This window comes from Urocampus carinirostris, chromosome 16 (assembly GCF_059441175.1).
Source record: "Urocampus carinirostris isolate Australia breed hairy pipefish chromosome 16, RoL_Ucar_1.0, whole genome shotgun sequence".
Taxonomy (NCBI): domain Eukaryota; kingdom Metazoa; phylum Chordata; class Actinopteri; order Syngnathiformes; family Syngnathidae; genus Urocampus; species Urocampus carinirostris.
Genome location: NC_142364.1, coordinates 14,953,368 through 14,968,416, shown reverse-complemented (window position 1 = coordinate 14,968,416; position 15,049 = coordinate 14,953,368). Strand labels below are relative to the sequence as shown.

The window sequence follows — 15,049 nt, the reverse complement described above, 5'->3', positions numbered from 1 at the left end:
CAGAGAGAAACCCCCAAAAAAATCAGCAATGTAATAAACAAGCCCTTTTTGCTCTGTTGTCATAGTGACAACAGATTTACATGTTTTTCTCAGGAACTGTAACATTTTTACATTTTTTATTGCAGCTTGTTGTTTTTTTCTAGAGTAAGGCTGCAACTTATGATTATTTTAATACATTATTTAGTCGATTACTTTTTTGATTAATCAATGAACCACTTTTTTTTTTTAAAACAACACATTTTTAATTTCCTCTTCTATTCAAATAATGAAATTTTGGATAGATAGAAAAATAGTATCAAGTACCAATCCTTGGGCACTAGTATTGATCCGATCCAAGTGCTTGCTGAGTGTCGATGTTTGGATCGGTCCACCCACCCCCGTTCTTTATGTGCTGGTCGCCACGTAAAGGGGAGGGGACGAGAGCGAGCCAGCAAGCGAGCGAGGGAGGGAGGGAGAGAGGATGACAAGGAGGAAGAGCGTGAGGTAGCCGGAGGAGGAGAAGGATGACAGACGCACGCAAGCTCTCTTTACCGCACGACGCCCGGAACATTTTAGGAGTCATTTAATGATCCTCTTCTGTGCTTTTTGGTTTGGAATCAAAGCGAGAGGGGCAACACGGGGAGGGGCTTTCGGGATGACTTCATGCCGCCGGGAAATGAAAGATGCCGGAGCACCCGGTGACACAGCTCCCGCCTGATTGGCTGCGGTGAGTGATGTAACGCGTTACCGTGCAGGATCTCTTTAATGGATATCGTCTTTCTCCCTTTGTGATTTTACACTGTAGCGCAGGGATATCATACTCGGTTTGGCTTTGGGGCCAGATCCAGACTTTCTCATCTCAGGCGGGCCGGATCAGTGAAACAATTTCAACTCGAAATGTTTCTTTGTTTTTCAGTATTATGCTTTATGATTCAGCTTACTTATTTAGCTTACTCTACATACTATAATCACGGATGACACGGGATTTTATTCTAAGCATGACCCTTTTACTCACAAATAATGGAAAATAATGATTTTCATGCTTGGCACTGAATGCGTTAACTGAATTGTTTAATCAGTTGAGTGAATGCAGTTTCACACCTGAACCAATTCACCACTATATACAAACCTAAGCTGGTAGGGTTCTGTGGAGGCTCGGGGCGTCGCGTTCCATCGAAGCGCGTCGTCGTTTTGGCCTCGTCGTTTTGGCCTCGTCTCTTCCCCAAACCCGATAGCAGCCATGTCCCACCTTAGTCCGTGGCCCATCCCCCTCAATGCCATAGAGATCCGGCCGCTCTCGGAACCCAAATCCATTCGCCAGGTATGCAACACCTGGGGTTGAAGTCTGCGCCATATTTCTAGATCAGGGGTGCTCAATGCATAAATTGCGTTCTACCGGTGGATCACTGTGGAAGTACTGGTAGATCGCGGGAAAGTATTGAGTGCATAGTTTTTGTTGGGACATACTGCAATCTAGCAGTCAAATGCAACATTTCAGCATAGACATAAGCAGTAGCAAATTGGAGAACTCCATTTTTTTTTTCGTGTAAGATGACATGTATTTATTACATTCTTTTGAATTTTTTGCTTATGATGCATTAAGATTCCAAAAGAAATGTAATATTTGCATTTACATTAATATACTGTAAAATGTATTATTTTGGGAGTTTATGAATATGCTTTACAAATAAATAAACCATAAAATACTGTTGATGAAATTACTATTTAGGTATATGTTAAAATGTCGCTTAAACCACAAATATAAGTATTTGCCTAGTTTGAGAAAAGGGTAATATTTTCCCTGATTAATCAAACTGCACTACAGCAGTACAGTGATACTTATTTCTTACAGGAGCAAAAACATTGGCAATTAAAAAATGTGAGCACCCCTGTTCTAGATGGACACATCACTTTGCGAATGTCTATTTCCTGTTACTAACTCGTCACCTCGTTAACACATTTACTGCCCTGAATGGTCTGAGGGAGCATTTGGTCTGCATTTATTTTAAAATAATCGCAACTTATGATAAAAAAACAGCTAGACACTTGTTTTTTTTTGGTCACACTTATAAATTTATGGCGAGCCGGATTGAATCTTCCAAAGAGCCAGGTCGGGATCCCGGGCCTTATCTTCGATATGCCTGCTGTAGCGCATATGGTTAGCTTCTTGAGACTTTTTTTTTTTTGCATGACTGTGATGTGCGTCTGACTGTTTGCCCACCCCCCTCTGGAAATTTCATTCTAAATGTTTAAAGTTGTCATTGCGTACAACTAATTAAAGTTTTGGTGACACAAGCAGACTGGAAATCGGCCCAGGGTTACACATGACTTAGGGGATGAATAAGAAATGCAGGAACTGGATTTTAATGAAGAAAAATATCAAATTGGCGTGCATGCTTTAGTTCTGTGCAGCAGCAGGAAACTGACTCCCACCTCTGCCCCCACCGCAAAGGCTGGGTAAAAATAGCACGGTACCTTTAGCTCAGCCCGTGAAACTGTCAACGCGCGAGAGGCTCCCTCGCAGATTTAAGATTATTTCCGCCGTTCACAATGTTACCAACAGGTCGCACGCAATCTCCGTCGCGCTCGCCAGCTGTTGCCCGAACGCCGCACGCAACGCGCCACTCCAAAAATTAGACTCAGGAATGTTCCGCCAATGAAATCGCGAGCGCCCTTGCGGCTTCAGCGGCGGCTTTTCTCAATGAAATTGATTCTCACGCATCGAGCGGCTCGCTCGTCGTCGGTCCCGCTTCCCTGGCGTTGACGTCTTTGACGGAGGACCTTCAAGGATGGCGCCCCGGCGCAGAAACGGCTCATTTGTATGCATTTGTAGTCTCTCAAAGTACATCGTGTCTCAGTGACGTAAGAGCGCCGTGAAACTCGCTCTTTCGAAATGGTTGCCCCCAACCAAATGAAAAAAAACGCCTACGGTCGTTTTCCAGTTGCTTCCATCTGGATCGGGTCTCCAGTTCATAATGTTTGACAGGGGTATGTTCACTACATGTGACAAAGTCCTCGTTTTACCAAACATACATGTTAAACTTCCAGGTGACCACGATCTAGTTTGCACAACAGTTTAAAAATCCTCACTCGGAAAAAGTAAGCTTCTTACGTAATGGGTTTTATGATTGTTATTTTTGTAAATCTCTGAGATACTTTCCGAAATTATAATTTAACGACCGTGTTGGCTTGGGCTACTGACAGACCACACCCATTTCACATTTTGGCTCACGTATATTTGTTTATGTCAACGGCTGTCGTTAAGCAAGGACGTAACTTGAGCACCCCTCAATCCTGCTGTCTGGTTTCTTCAGATGAAAATTGATTTCATACGTTTGTCTTTATTGTGATTGATATCAACATGGCAAATTATTGTATGTAACTAGATTATAAAGACTTTAAAGAGAAAAATAAAAGACTGATAGGGTAAATATGCAGATATATTTGCAGCATAGTGCTTAGAGGCTGGAGTAAGTTATAGATCCCTTAACCACTAGGGTTGTACGGACACCATTTCCTGTGGTGTGTCTTGGGCAAGTACAGCTTGGTGGCCCCCATCCCTCTCCAGGCCAACAAATGTTTCCACCCGGTCTCAAACCGGGGACCTTTCACGTGTTTAGGTGAATGTGCTGACCACTGCAGTGCAATTAAAAAATTGGAACAGTTGTGCAATGAAAAGTAGTGCAATAACATCTTGCAGCAACAAAATTATGTATTCAGTTTTGCGTGCTTGTTTAGGGTGGTGATGGCCCAGGGAAAGAAACGGTCAGAAATGCATGCAATATTTGCATTTACATTAAAATATTGTAAAATGTAATATGTTGGGAGTTTATGAATGTGCTTTACAAATAAATAAACCCAAAAATACTTGTTGATTAAGTTACTATTTAGGTATATGTTAAAATATGTAAATATAAAATATAAATATTTGCCTAGTTTGAAAACAGGATATTTTTTTCTGATGAATCAAACAAAAAATCATGTATTCAGTTTTGTGTGCTTGTTTAGGGAAGTGATGGCCCAGGGAAAGAAAACAGTCTCTGTGCCTGTTTCTCATGGTTTTAAGGCAGTTTTTGCAGCCTCTTTTGAGCCACGGCATTTCTTTTATTGAAAGAAATCACGGCAAACAACACCAGTCGGTGTGACGTTTTATCTCTGGTAAAAGTAAATCCAAATGAAAGATAGCTTTCGCTAAACCGCACAAGCACACAAATTGGATAATTGTCGAACTTTGCCGCGGCACAGTGGTTGCAAAAACTGTATTAGAGACCTGTAGCACCTCACAGAGGGCACCAGGTCAAATAGTTGTTTACCTGGGTGACAAGAGTCCTTTATGTTTTTCCCAGGAGGCAGGATCCGGGTACATTACACTATTCTCACTGTAGGAATATGTATTGAAACTTTAATTTGCTAGCTTCGTGGCCAAGCAAATCCGATGACCAACGTTTTTGATCACAGCCCAGCGACAGAGCAGCCCACCAAAATCTTTTTGATGCTAACCTCCCGTGTCCGTCCCCTTTGCAGCTCTACCGCCCAAACCGCCCAAGCCCGTCCCCGTTTCTAACAACGTTCAAAACAACAGCATGGCGCTACAGGACGCCGAATGGTACTGGGGGGAAATCTCCCGTGAGGAGGTCAACGAGAAGCTGCGGGACACGGCGGACGGTACGTTTCTGGTGCGCGACGCTTCTACCAAGATGCACGGCGACTACACGCTAACGCTGAGGTAAGAAAAGATTTCTTCATTGGTTGTACCTGGCTACGGTTTAGTCTTGATTTCCCCCCGCCATTGCAATTCACAGAAAAGGCGGCAACAACAAGCTCATCAAGATATTCCACCGTGACGGCAAGTACGGCTTTTCGGACCCCCTCACCTTCAGCTCTGTGGTGGAGCTCATCAACCACTACCGCAACGAGTCTCTGGCACAGTACAACCCTAAATTGGACGTCAAGCTGCTCTACCCGGTCTCAAAACACCAGCAGGTACGTTAGCCCAGTGCCTCTACCACTCTCCTGATTCTGCGTCGCAGAGCTTGACGTCGTGTAATGTCCACCCAGGATCAAGTTGTGAAGGAGGACAACATTGAAGCCGTGGGCAGGAAGTTGTGCGAGTATCATCAGCAGTACCAGGAGAAGAACAAGGAGTACGACCGTTTATACGAGGAGTACACCAGAACCTCGCAGGTAAGCCTACGCAGTAGGTCGGGATTGTATGATTGATGTGACTGTACACGTCCCACTCAACTTTTCCTTGTTTCTGTTTAGGAAATCCAAATGAAAAGGACAGCCATCGAAGCGTTCAACGAAACCATCAAAATCTTTGAGGAGCAATGTCAAACGCAGGAGCGCTACAGCAAAGAATACATTGAGAAGTTCAGAAGAGAGGGCAACGACAAGGAAATCCAAAGGTAGGCAACTTTCGCCAGGAAGTCTTTAGCATTAGCAATCGCGGACTGGAGTGGTTTTAATTTGAAAGTTGTTATATTCTGCGTTTGCATCTACACAGTGGAGCGTGTTCGACTTGGGAAACCATTTTTAGGATTAACTTTCACGTTACACGGACTAGGCGATTTTGAGTTCAAAAGAAGTGGTTAACGTTAGCATTAGCATCATTATTTAGTACTCAACATTCCTTTTGTTTCACCTGGAAGTCTGCGGCACAAGCATTCATGGACTGGAGGGATTTTGACTTTGAAATTGTCAGCATAAGCATCTGCAGAGTGGAGCGAGTTCAGATTCAGAAACTATTATTAGAATTGGCTATTACGTTAATGGACTGGGTGATTTCGGGTTGAGGGAAAGTTATGAGCATTAGCATCATCGTTTAGTACGCAACATTCCCTCCTTTTGTTTCATCGGAAAGTCTGTAGCGTTAGCTTTCACGGACTGGAGAGATTTTGATTTGAGAGTCGCTAGCATAGATGTTACAACTTGGTCCACTCATCGAGAAACCATTATTAAGATTAGCTATCAAGTGAGACATACAGGGTGATTTCAAGATGAGAGAAAGCGGGTAGGGTTAGCATTAACTTAATCGCTTAGTACTTAACTTTCCTTCCTTTCGTTTCACCAGGTAGTCTGTAGCAGGAATGACTTTGATTTGGAAGTTGCTAGCATCAGCATCCACAACGTAGAATGCGATCGATTTGAGGAACTCTCATTAGGATTAGCTTTTATGTTAAAGAACTGGGCCATTTGAGTTGAATTTTAGCATCATTGTTGATAAATGCTCCTCGAGTACATAGTGACGGGCCAACATCACTAAAAAGAGCTCCTTCTTGCTCTCAGGATCATGGGCAACTACGAAAAGCTCAAGTCCAGGATTAGCGAGATCGTGGACAGCAAAAGCCGCTTGGAGGAGGACCTGAAGAAGCAGGCGGCTGACTATCGAGAGATCGACAAACGGATGAACAGCATCAAGCCAGATCTCATCCAGCTGCGCAAGACCCGAGACCAGTACCTCTTGTAAGTGATCCCGTAACTACAACACGATCGCTTTGGAGAAAAAGCGGAACCGAGGTCCAAATGTCGTCCGTTGCTCCTTCCAGGTGGTTGACCCAAAAGGGCGTCCGGCAGAAGAAGCTCAACGAGTGGCTGGGAATCAAGAACGACAACACCGAAGAGTAAGCGCCGAATCCCGGCCTGGAAAATCCCCTCGCAAGCGTGCAGAGTCTTACGCGTTCACTCGCTTCTCCTAACAGTCAATATTCGATGGTGGACGACGACGAAGACCTTCCCCATCACGACGAGCGCTCCTGGAAGTTGGGCAACATCAACCGGCTGCAGGCCGAGGCGCTTCTCCAGGGCAAGCGCGACGGAACATTCCTGGTGCGCGAGAGCAGCAAGGCCGGCTGCTACGCCTGCAGCGTCGTGTACGTATTCTGACACCTTCAATCTATAGTAGGGTCGCAACAATTAGTCGAGGCCGTCGACGGAAAACCAGTCTGGAAATAGTCGACAATGGAGTTTATTGTCGACTATTGTCACCAGACATGTTTTTTTTGGATTGCCGTTTGTATTTTTTTTCCACTGATCGTCATATTCAAGGTTCTAATGCATTCAAGATTGAAAAACAGTTGACAAAACGGAAGGAAAAAAAGGGCTGTCAGGAAAAAGCCAAGCCTTATCTCGGTCCCTTAAGTCAATCAAAACACTTCACATGAATCCTGTCATGTCATCTGGTTTTTATAACAAGGCATTCTTTGTAACTTTCCAGGTTTTTTGATCGGCCCTCTTGTCCTCACGTCTCTCGCCTTTTCTCTTCCGTTCTCTTTTGTTCTCTTTCTCGCTCTCACTCTTTCCTTTTTCGCTCTTTGTCTGTCTGTCTTTCATTCTCTCTCATTCTTTTTTTTTCTCTGGCTTTCTTTTACTCTTTTGTTCTGTCTTTATTTTTCTCTGTCACTTTCTTTCATTCTTACTCTTTGTTTCTCTTGCTCCGATTTTTTTTTCTTTTAATCTTTCTTTTTTCTTCTCGCTCTTTTTATTTATCTCTTGCTCTTTTTTTTATCTCTCTCATTCTTTCTTTCTCTCTCTCTATCTTTATCTATGTCTCTCTTTTTCTCTCTCTCTCGCTACCTTTCCTTCTTTCTTTCTCTCTGTTTTTTTCTTTCGCTTTCTCTCGTCTTTTTATGTCCTTCTCTTTTTTTCTCTCTTTCTGTCTCTATTTCACTCTCTCTCTCTCTGCACCTGTGAGAAGGGTTTTTTTCACCATGTGGCCCCCGAGCTAAAATGAATTTGACATCCCTGGACCAATAGTTTCAAAAGTGGCTGACCACTAGAATAGTTATTTACAGCCCTTGTCTATAGCCTTCAGTGGCACCTTACATTTTGCGGAACAACAAATCCATTCTTTTTACATTTGGAAATCCAACACGAATCCATTCTCCCCCGTGCAGCGTGGACGGCGAAGTGAAGCACTGCGTCATCAACAAGACGCCGTCCGGCTTCGGTTTCGCCGAGCCGTACAACCTCTACGGCTCCCTGAAGGAACTGGTCCTCCATTACCAGCACACCTCGCTGGTGCAGCACAACGACTCTCTGAATGTGACGCTCGCCTACCCCGTCTACGCGCAGCAGAGGCGGTAGGCCACCAGGGGGCCACCCGGTGCTAAAAGGAGGCCTCGGCGGCGGACCGCCAGAAAAAGGAGGGCGGGTCCGTCCAACGACAAAAATGGACGCCTGGAACCTTTTCAGTGACTGCCTGACGAGTCTGAATGTACATTCTCCGATCTTTCTTTTCCTTTGTTTCCGTGCGTGGGACGGAGCCGACCCGCCCAAGGACACTCTGAGGCCTTTTTCCGAAACGGTGCTCGCGGACTCTTTAGCGGCCCCGACGGGAATCGAGTAACGCCCCTTTCATGCGCGCATGCGGCCGAGCGTGAGTGAGTTTGGTAATGTGCGACTTCGTCGGGTTTCGAGAGCGTGAAGGCGCGTGTGTGTGAGAGGCCCTTTGAGAAGCACCATATGTATATGCGTAGAACGCACAACCCCAAAAAAAAAGAACTCAAAAGTGCTCGCTCCTTACGGTAGTACTTTACCGTATTTGGGCATCGGATTCGAACCCGTATCGCGGCAGTTTTTCATTTAATGATGGCCGCATTTAGACCCGGCTCTCTCGCCGCCGCGGTCCTGGTTCGAATCCCTTTGCGATATAATATTTGTGACCTACAATGCTTCGTTTGAGCTGGGAAACAAAAATACAGATTTTTTTTTTCATTCAAAAACTGCGTTATACACGAGTATATGGTAAATCACACTTGCCCTCTCATATAACATACTTTCCCACTTGAACAACTATACTCCCATGCAGACAGTCATACTCATGCGCAAACATTTCTATACTTTTACATACTATCATACACACTATTATACTCACATTACTACTATACTCTCATACACACACACACTACTATCTCACACATACCATTATACTCTTTTAAACACACCACTATAATCACATATGTTACTCATATACACACTACTATACTGTCACACACGCATTATTGTACTCTCACATATACTACTATACTCTCACACATACTACTATACTGGGAGCATCTCTAGTTTGATCAGTGTGCAACAACACTGAATGTTATTAGTGTGTGTGAAGTAATGGTAGTGTTGGAGTATAGTAGTCTGTGTGAAAGTCAATAGTAGTATAATGGTGTGTGTGTGTGAGAGCATAGTTGTATGTAAGTGTGCGCATGAGAGTATAGAACTGTGTGTATACAGGTAGAATAGTGTGTGTGAGAGAGTACAGTAGCGAGTGTTGGAGTATAGCTGTGCACGTGTAACAGTTCGAGGTTATATGTGAGAGCAAGTCTGATTTACTTCTCAAACGTCCTCTCACCCGCGCCAGTATGTGAGATTGAGTCTGTGACCAAAACTGATGAAAACAAAGCATGCGTGTGTGTGCCATCTCACACATTTTGTGTGAGCGGAGGTACTCGCTGGTACTCGCAGCCGCGGATCAGCTGATCAATGTAGCATAATGGCACTTTTTCAACCGTTTTTTTTTTGTTTTTCCTTTCGGACGAGTCCTATGGACTTTGATTTTTTTTTTTTTTTTGCAGGAGGAGACGGTGAAACTATGAACCGAGCGCACCAAAGCAAAAAAGAAAAAAAAAGTAGATTTTTGTTTTGTTCCGGTTCTCGATCTGCTATGCAATTGTTTGTCCACACTCTGTTGCAAACCTCGATATAAGCTTGTGTAAATATCCACAAACGGTAGTTTTAACGTTCAAACCTACCGTTCCATTTTGTTTCATTTTTTGGGTTGTTTTTTCGAAAACCACGCTCACGGCGACCGTGAGAACAGTCGATATTTACGACGAAAGAGTTTTAACGAGATGGGGGGAAGGAAGGAGATGTTTTACGAAATTGCGCGTTCTCTTCAAACCGCTCACGTTCTCAGGCAGAACCTCCGGAACCGATCTCAGTCGAACACCACAGTATAGATTTATTTTCATATAACAAAAGTCTATATATAGAAATATATATATATATATATATAAAAATAGAAATATATCCGTCCCCCTACATGAAAAAGTGGCAAATCAGAAGGAACATTCATGATTCACTCACTTTTGTATTTTTCTGTATCAGAAAATGAAATATGTACACCCGGCTCATTTCACCTTCCGTTTCCCACGCTAACGTTATTAGCATTTAGCTTTAGGAACGATTCTCAAATTTAGACGCAGCTCACTTCGAGTGAGAAATATTCGCCAGATTATTCCCCCCCACCCATCCAAATCTTTTGATTTTTAGAGGCTTTATACCAATAGTTGAAAATTAGGAGGCGCTGTGAGGCGTTGAGTCATTGAATTGTTTACAAATCCTCTGCCATCTACTGATGGGCGCCAACAGGCTGTATTTGCCCAAGACACACCTCAGTGAATGGTGGGATCCAAGCAACCGACTTCCCTATCACGATATGTCACTGGCAGAGATACGGTACCTAGCGAAAGTATTGTCGTTTTGCCACTTTTCAGGCTCCAAACTGAAAGCTAAACAACTGATAATGTTTTCTAGGAATCAAAAGCATTTCACAACGACAAAACTGAAGAGTTAGTGTTGCAAAAATATTGGCCCCAGCTCAACCGACTCACTCTAGAAGTGCATCGATGACTTCTGAACGATCCAATGCTGACCTTAATGACTAACAAAGACAAACACACTGCTTTATAAAGCATTATGAAGACCAAAGAACCCACCCACCAGGTCCGGGATAAAGTTTTGGAAAAGTTCAAAGCAGGAATTGGATACATGTCATGGAAGACACAAAAAACGTATAGAACAAAGTCCTCTGGTCAGATAAGACCAAAAGTGAACTTTTTGGAATAAGCATTGTGTTTGACATAAGAGTAACACGTCACATCACCCTGAAAACATCACCCCCACTGTCAAACATGGTGGTGGCAGCATCAGGCTATGGGTTTTCCTTCTTGAGCAGGGTTTTTGAAGATCGTTAGAAAACAGATAGAGCTAAATACAGGAAGATTCCGACAGATAATATGTTGGAGTCTGGAAGAGACCTGAAAATGGGGCATAGGTTCACCTTGCAACAGGACACGGACTCTAAACATACATTTTTTTTTACAATGGAATGGTTTAAAACTGACAAAATCAAAGTTAGAATTGCCCAGCCAAAGTCCAGACCTCAATCTTATAGTGGATTTGTGGAATGATCTGAAAAATGCTGTGCACAAACCATCCCCATCAAACCTTAAAGAGCTGGTTTTGTAAGGAAGAATGGGCAAAAAATAATGTTTGGAGACGAAGCAAAATGGGTTCGTACAAAGTATTGACTCAAAGGGGGCCAATATTTTCGCAACACCAACTTTCCATCTTGGATGTGGTTTTTTTTTTTTCACGCTTTTGTTGATTCTTAGAAAATATTTTGAAGTTGTTTTTTTTTTTACCTATAAGTCGGAAGCCTGAACTATGGCAACAAAGTTCTTCGGGGGGCAATGCTTTTGCAAGGCACCGTCGAGAAACCAACTAAAATCGACATTCTTCGTAAGAAAGGCCAAATCGCGATCTAACTGTAGAAGGTGTACGTTGTTTTTTTTTTGTTTTTTTTTTATGTTTGAATATTTTTTTTTAACCAAGAAAAGAAAAAAAAACTTCCTCAAGGCTACTAGATGTGTCACACGTGACATCGATTTCAAAAAAACTGCTGATGTCCTTTTCATGATGATGTATAATGATGTCTATTTTTTTCTTTTCTGATGGAGATCCAGAATTGTCCTTTTCACCTCCGGTACGATGACGGAAACGGAATTGTTGTTTTGCGCCAAGTCCCGAATACGACGGGCCGATTGGCTCGACAGTTTACCGGTGTTGCTCGGAAAAGCTGTATTGGGCTCCGTTACAAAAAATAAACTTTGCTTTTGAAGAAAACAAAATGCTGGTTTTGATTCATATTTGCCTGGCTGTTCTCTCTTTTGCTCCCTTTGTCTCTTTTTTTTTTCCCCTCTCTCTTTTCTATTCTCTTTCTGTCTTTCTATTTTTGTCTTTCTGTTTTTTATTCTCTTCTTTTTCTCCCTCTCCTTTTTTCTTTTTTCTTATTGCATCCCCTCTCTTTCTGTCTCTTCCTCTCTCGTTCTCCCTCATTCTTGCTTTCTTTTTTGGTCCATCTCTTTCTATTTCTATTTTTCTCTCCCTTTTTCTCACTTCCTCCCTTTCAATCTTTTTCAACTATCTTTAACTCCCTCTTTTTAAATTTCTTTCTCCAACTCTTATCTTTTTTAAATTTCTTTGTCTAACTCATTTCCTTTCTCTTTCCTGTTTTTTTCTTTCTTTTGCTCTTTCTTTCTATGCATTTCTCTTTCCATTTCTCTATAGTTGTCTATCTCTTTCTTTATCTTTCTCTATCTTCTTTATCTGTCTCTTTTTTCCTTTTCTCTCTTAACATGCTGCTGGAAATGTGAATTTCCCTACAGGGATGAATGAAGCCGACTTTACTTCCTCAGAAGGCTGGCCTCCTTCAACATCTGCAAAAAGCTCCTGAAAATATTCTATGAGACAGTAGTGGCAAGCGCCCTCTTCTATGCGGCAGCGTGTTGGGGAGGCAGCGTCAAGAAGAAGGATGCCTCTCGTCTCAATAAACTGGCTAGGAAAGCGAGCTCTGTTGTGGGCAAAGAGCTGGACAGCCTAACTTTTTGCACTACTGGCAGTTTTTTTTTTTATAGCTTGCCACTCCTTGCACATTGCTCTCTGCACTATTGTAATTACAGCGTTATTGTTACAGTGTTAATGTTACTGTGTACCTGACTTGTTAACCTGACTGCCCATTTTGCACATCTGGTTAGCTACTCTTCTTGCACTATCGGCACTATGGTAAAATACTATACGTAGCCAAAATACAATACAACATTATTTATATCTGTACATTCAAGGAAACTGTGGGGGTCAGATGCATCGACATTTCGTTCTGTATACACGTGTACTAGAATGACAATAAAGTAGATCTGAATCTGAATCTGAACAGTAGCTGAGAGACGAGCACTGAAAAAGCTGAGGTCAATCATGGACAATCCATCGCATCCACTACACAGCATTATCTCCAGACAGAAGAGCAGTTTCAGCGACAGACTGCTGTCACTGTCTTGTACTACGGACAGACTGAAGAGATCTTTTCTTCCTCATGCCATGAGGCTCTTTAACTCCACCCGGCAGAGTAAAGGCCCACATTAAACCACACCACCTACATTGGATATTACCGAATCTTACTGCAATATGTATTCTGTGTAGCACTATTTAGTTACTCTATATAACACGCTACAGTGGGCATTTGCACGTCACACTGGGTATTTGTATATTGTATTCTATTGGCTTTATTATTGTACTGTTCTCACCTCAGGGATGCTGCTGGAAATGTGAATTTCCCTTTGGGGATGAATAAAGTATCTATCTATCTATCTACCTCTCGTTCTCTCGCTCTCGTGTTCTCTCGTTCTCTTTCTCTTCCTTTGTCTCTTTTTCTTTCCCTCTATGTATCATTCCCTCTCATTCTCCTTCCTCCTCTCTCTCTCTTCTTTCTGTCTTCTCTCTATTTTTGTATTTTTTCTATTTTTCTGTCTTTTTTGTCTCCCTTTTTCTCCTCTCCCTCTTTTTCTCTCTCTCCTTTTTTCTTTCTCATTGCATCCCCTCTCTCTTTTTCTCTTCCACTCTTGTTCTTCCTCATTCTCGCTTTCTTTTTTGGTCCATCTCTTTCTCCCTTTCTTTCTTGTTCTCTATCTTTCTCTTTCCCTTTTTTCACTTCTTTTTTCATTCTTTTTTAACTTTCTTTAACCGTCTCTCTTTTTAAAAATTTCTTTCTTGAACTATCTTTTTTCATTTCCCTGCCTAACTTTCTCTTCCTTTCTTTTACCTGCTTTTTCCTTCTCTCGCTCTTTCTATATTTCCCCTTACTTTATCTCTTTGTCTCTGTCTCTTTTTCCCTTTCTTCCTCTATAGTTCTCGATCTCTTTCTATCTTTATCTTTCTTTTTCTTTTTTCTCATTCCTTTTCTCTATCTCTCTTATTCCCTTCCTCTCTACATGCTGCTGCAAATGTGAATTTCCCTATGGGGATAAATGAAATAAATATCTCGTTCTCTCTCTCGCTCTCTCTTGTTCTCTCTCGTTCCCTCCTTTCTCCTCCCCCGTTCTCTTTCTCTTCCTAAAATGAGTGACACCCTCGATTTAAGGTAAGAACAAAACGTTTACATCTTGCTTTTTTACTCCGACCATCAATCGATGAACTCTGCCCTATTGGACGGCCAATATTTAAAGGCGGGGCTTGGGAAGAAAATGAAAAAAGATAAGGTAAGAGTTCAGGCTTATCAGTAAGAGGTCAGATAGGAGGAGAGAGCAAGCGGTTCACATCTGGCTTAATCATTCACAGAAAAACAAGAAAAAGCACGGCTACATTTAGCCTGGAACGAGTTTGCTCCTTACCCAGTAACTGTTGCACATTTCCAGGAATTCTTTTTTTTTTTTTCTCTTGTGTTTCGAAACAAAAGAATTTCACTTATTTCTATCGTGGCGAAAAGTTTTTGTTTTTCATTGGTTTACGTGGTGTAGCTTGACCCCTATTTAAGAACATGTCGAAAATAAATTCACCAACATCAAATCCATCTTACATAACTAAACATAAAAAATGTTGTCAATACATTCCTACATTTCATCATACTTCAACCCAGGGGTTGGAAACGTACGGCTTGCGAGCCAAATTTGGCCCGGGGGGAAAACTGCATTCAGGCCTGAGTGCAAAAAAAGAGTTTTCCTAGCACTTTTCTACCTTTAAAGGGACGGTGTAATATTTGACCCCTAGATGTCTCTGTATTGTTTCAAGCGACCGAAATAGAGTTCTACAAAGCACAGGGAAGAATAACTAAGGAGACTCAAAATGACCAAACGGCGACATGTAGCTTCTTATTTTTTTGCTAAAAAAGGAAAGGAAAATTAAAAAGATGAAGGAAAATGGGAAAGAGAAAAAGGAATACATAAGGAAAGTAAAAAAAAAAAAAAATAGAGGAAAAAATAAAGATTAAAGAGACAGTAGTATTTAGTGACTCCTTGTG

The 15,049-nt window shown here is 42.2% G+C and overlaps 1 protein-coding gene across 2 annotated transcripts in view; it reads left to right on the top strand.

The window, feature by feature from the left end:
* The window catches only part of pik3r1 (phosphoinositide-3-kinase, regulatory subunit 1 (alpha)), a 37,121-nt gene extending 25,233 nt beyond the window's left edge, over window positions 1–11,888 (top strand). For both annotated transcript variants that reach the window (XM_088320124.1, XM_088320125.1), the window contains 8 exons: window positions 4,504–4,705; window positions 4,782–4,962; window positions 5,038–5,163; window positions 5,245–5,387; window positions 6,268–6,444; window positions 6,528–6,602; window positions 6,681–6,851; window positions 7,875–11,888. In XM_088320124.1, the coding sequence (XP_088176250.1) occupies window positions 4,504–4,705; window positions 4,782–4,962; window positions 5,038–5,163; window positions 5,245–5,387; window positions 6,268–6,444; window positions 6,528–6,602; window positions 6,681–6,851; window positions 7,875–8,064 (1,265 nt within the window). In that variant the 3' untranslated portion in view covers window positions 8,065–11,888. The remainder of the gene's footprint in view (window positions 1–4,503; window positions 4,706–4,781; window positions 4,963–5,037; window positions 5,164–5,244; window positions 5,388–6,267; window positions 6,445–6,527; window positions 6,603–6,680; window positions 6,852–7,874) is intronic.
* The last annotated feature ends 3,161 nt before the right edge of the window (window positions 11,889–15,049 follow it).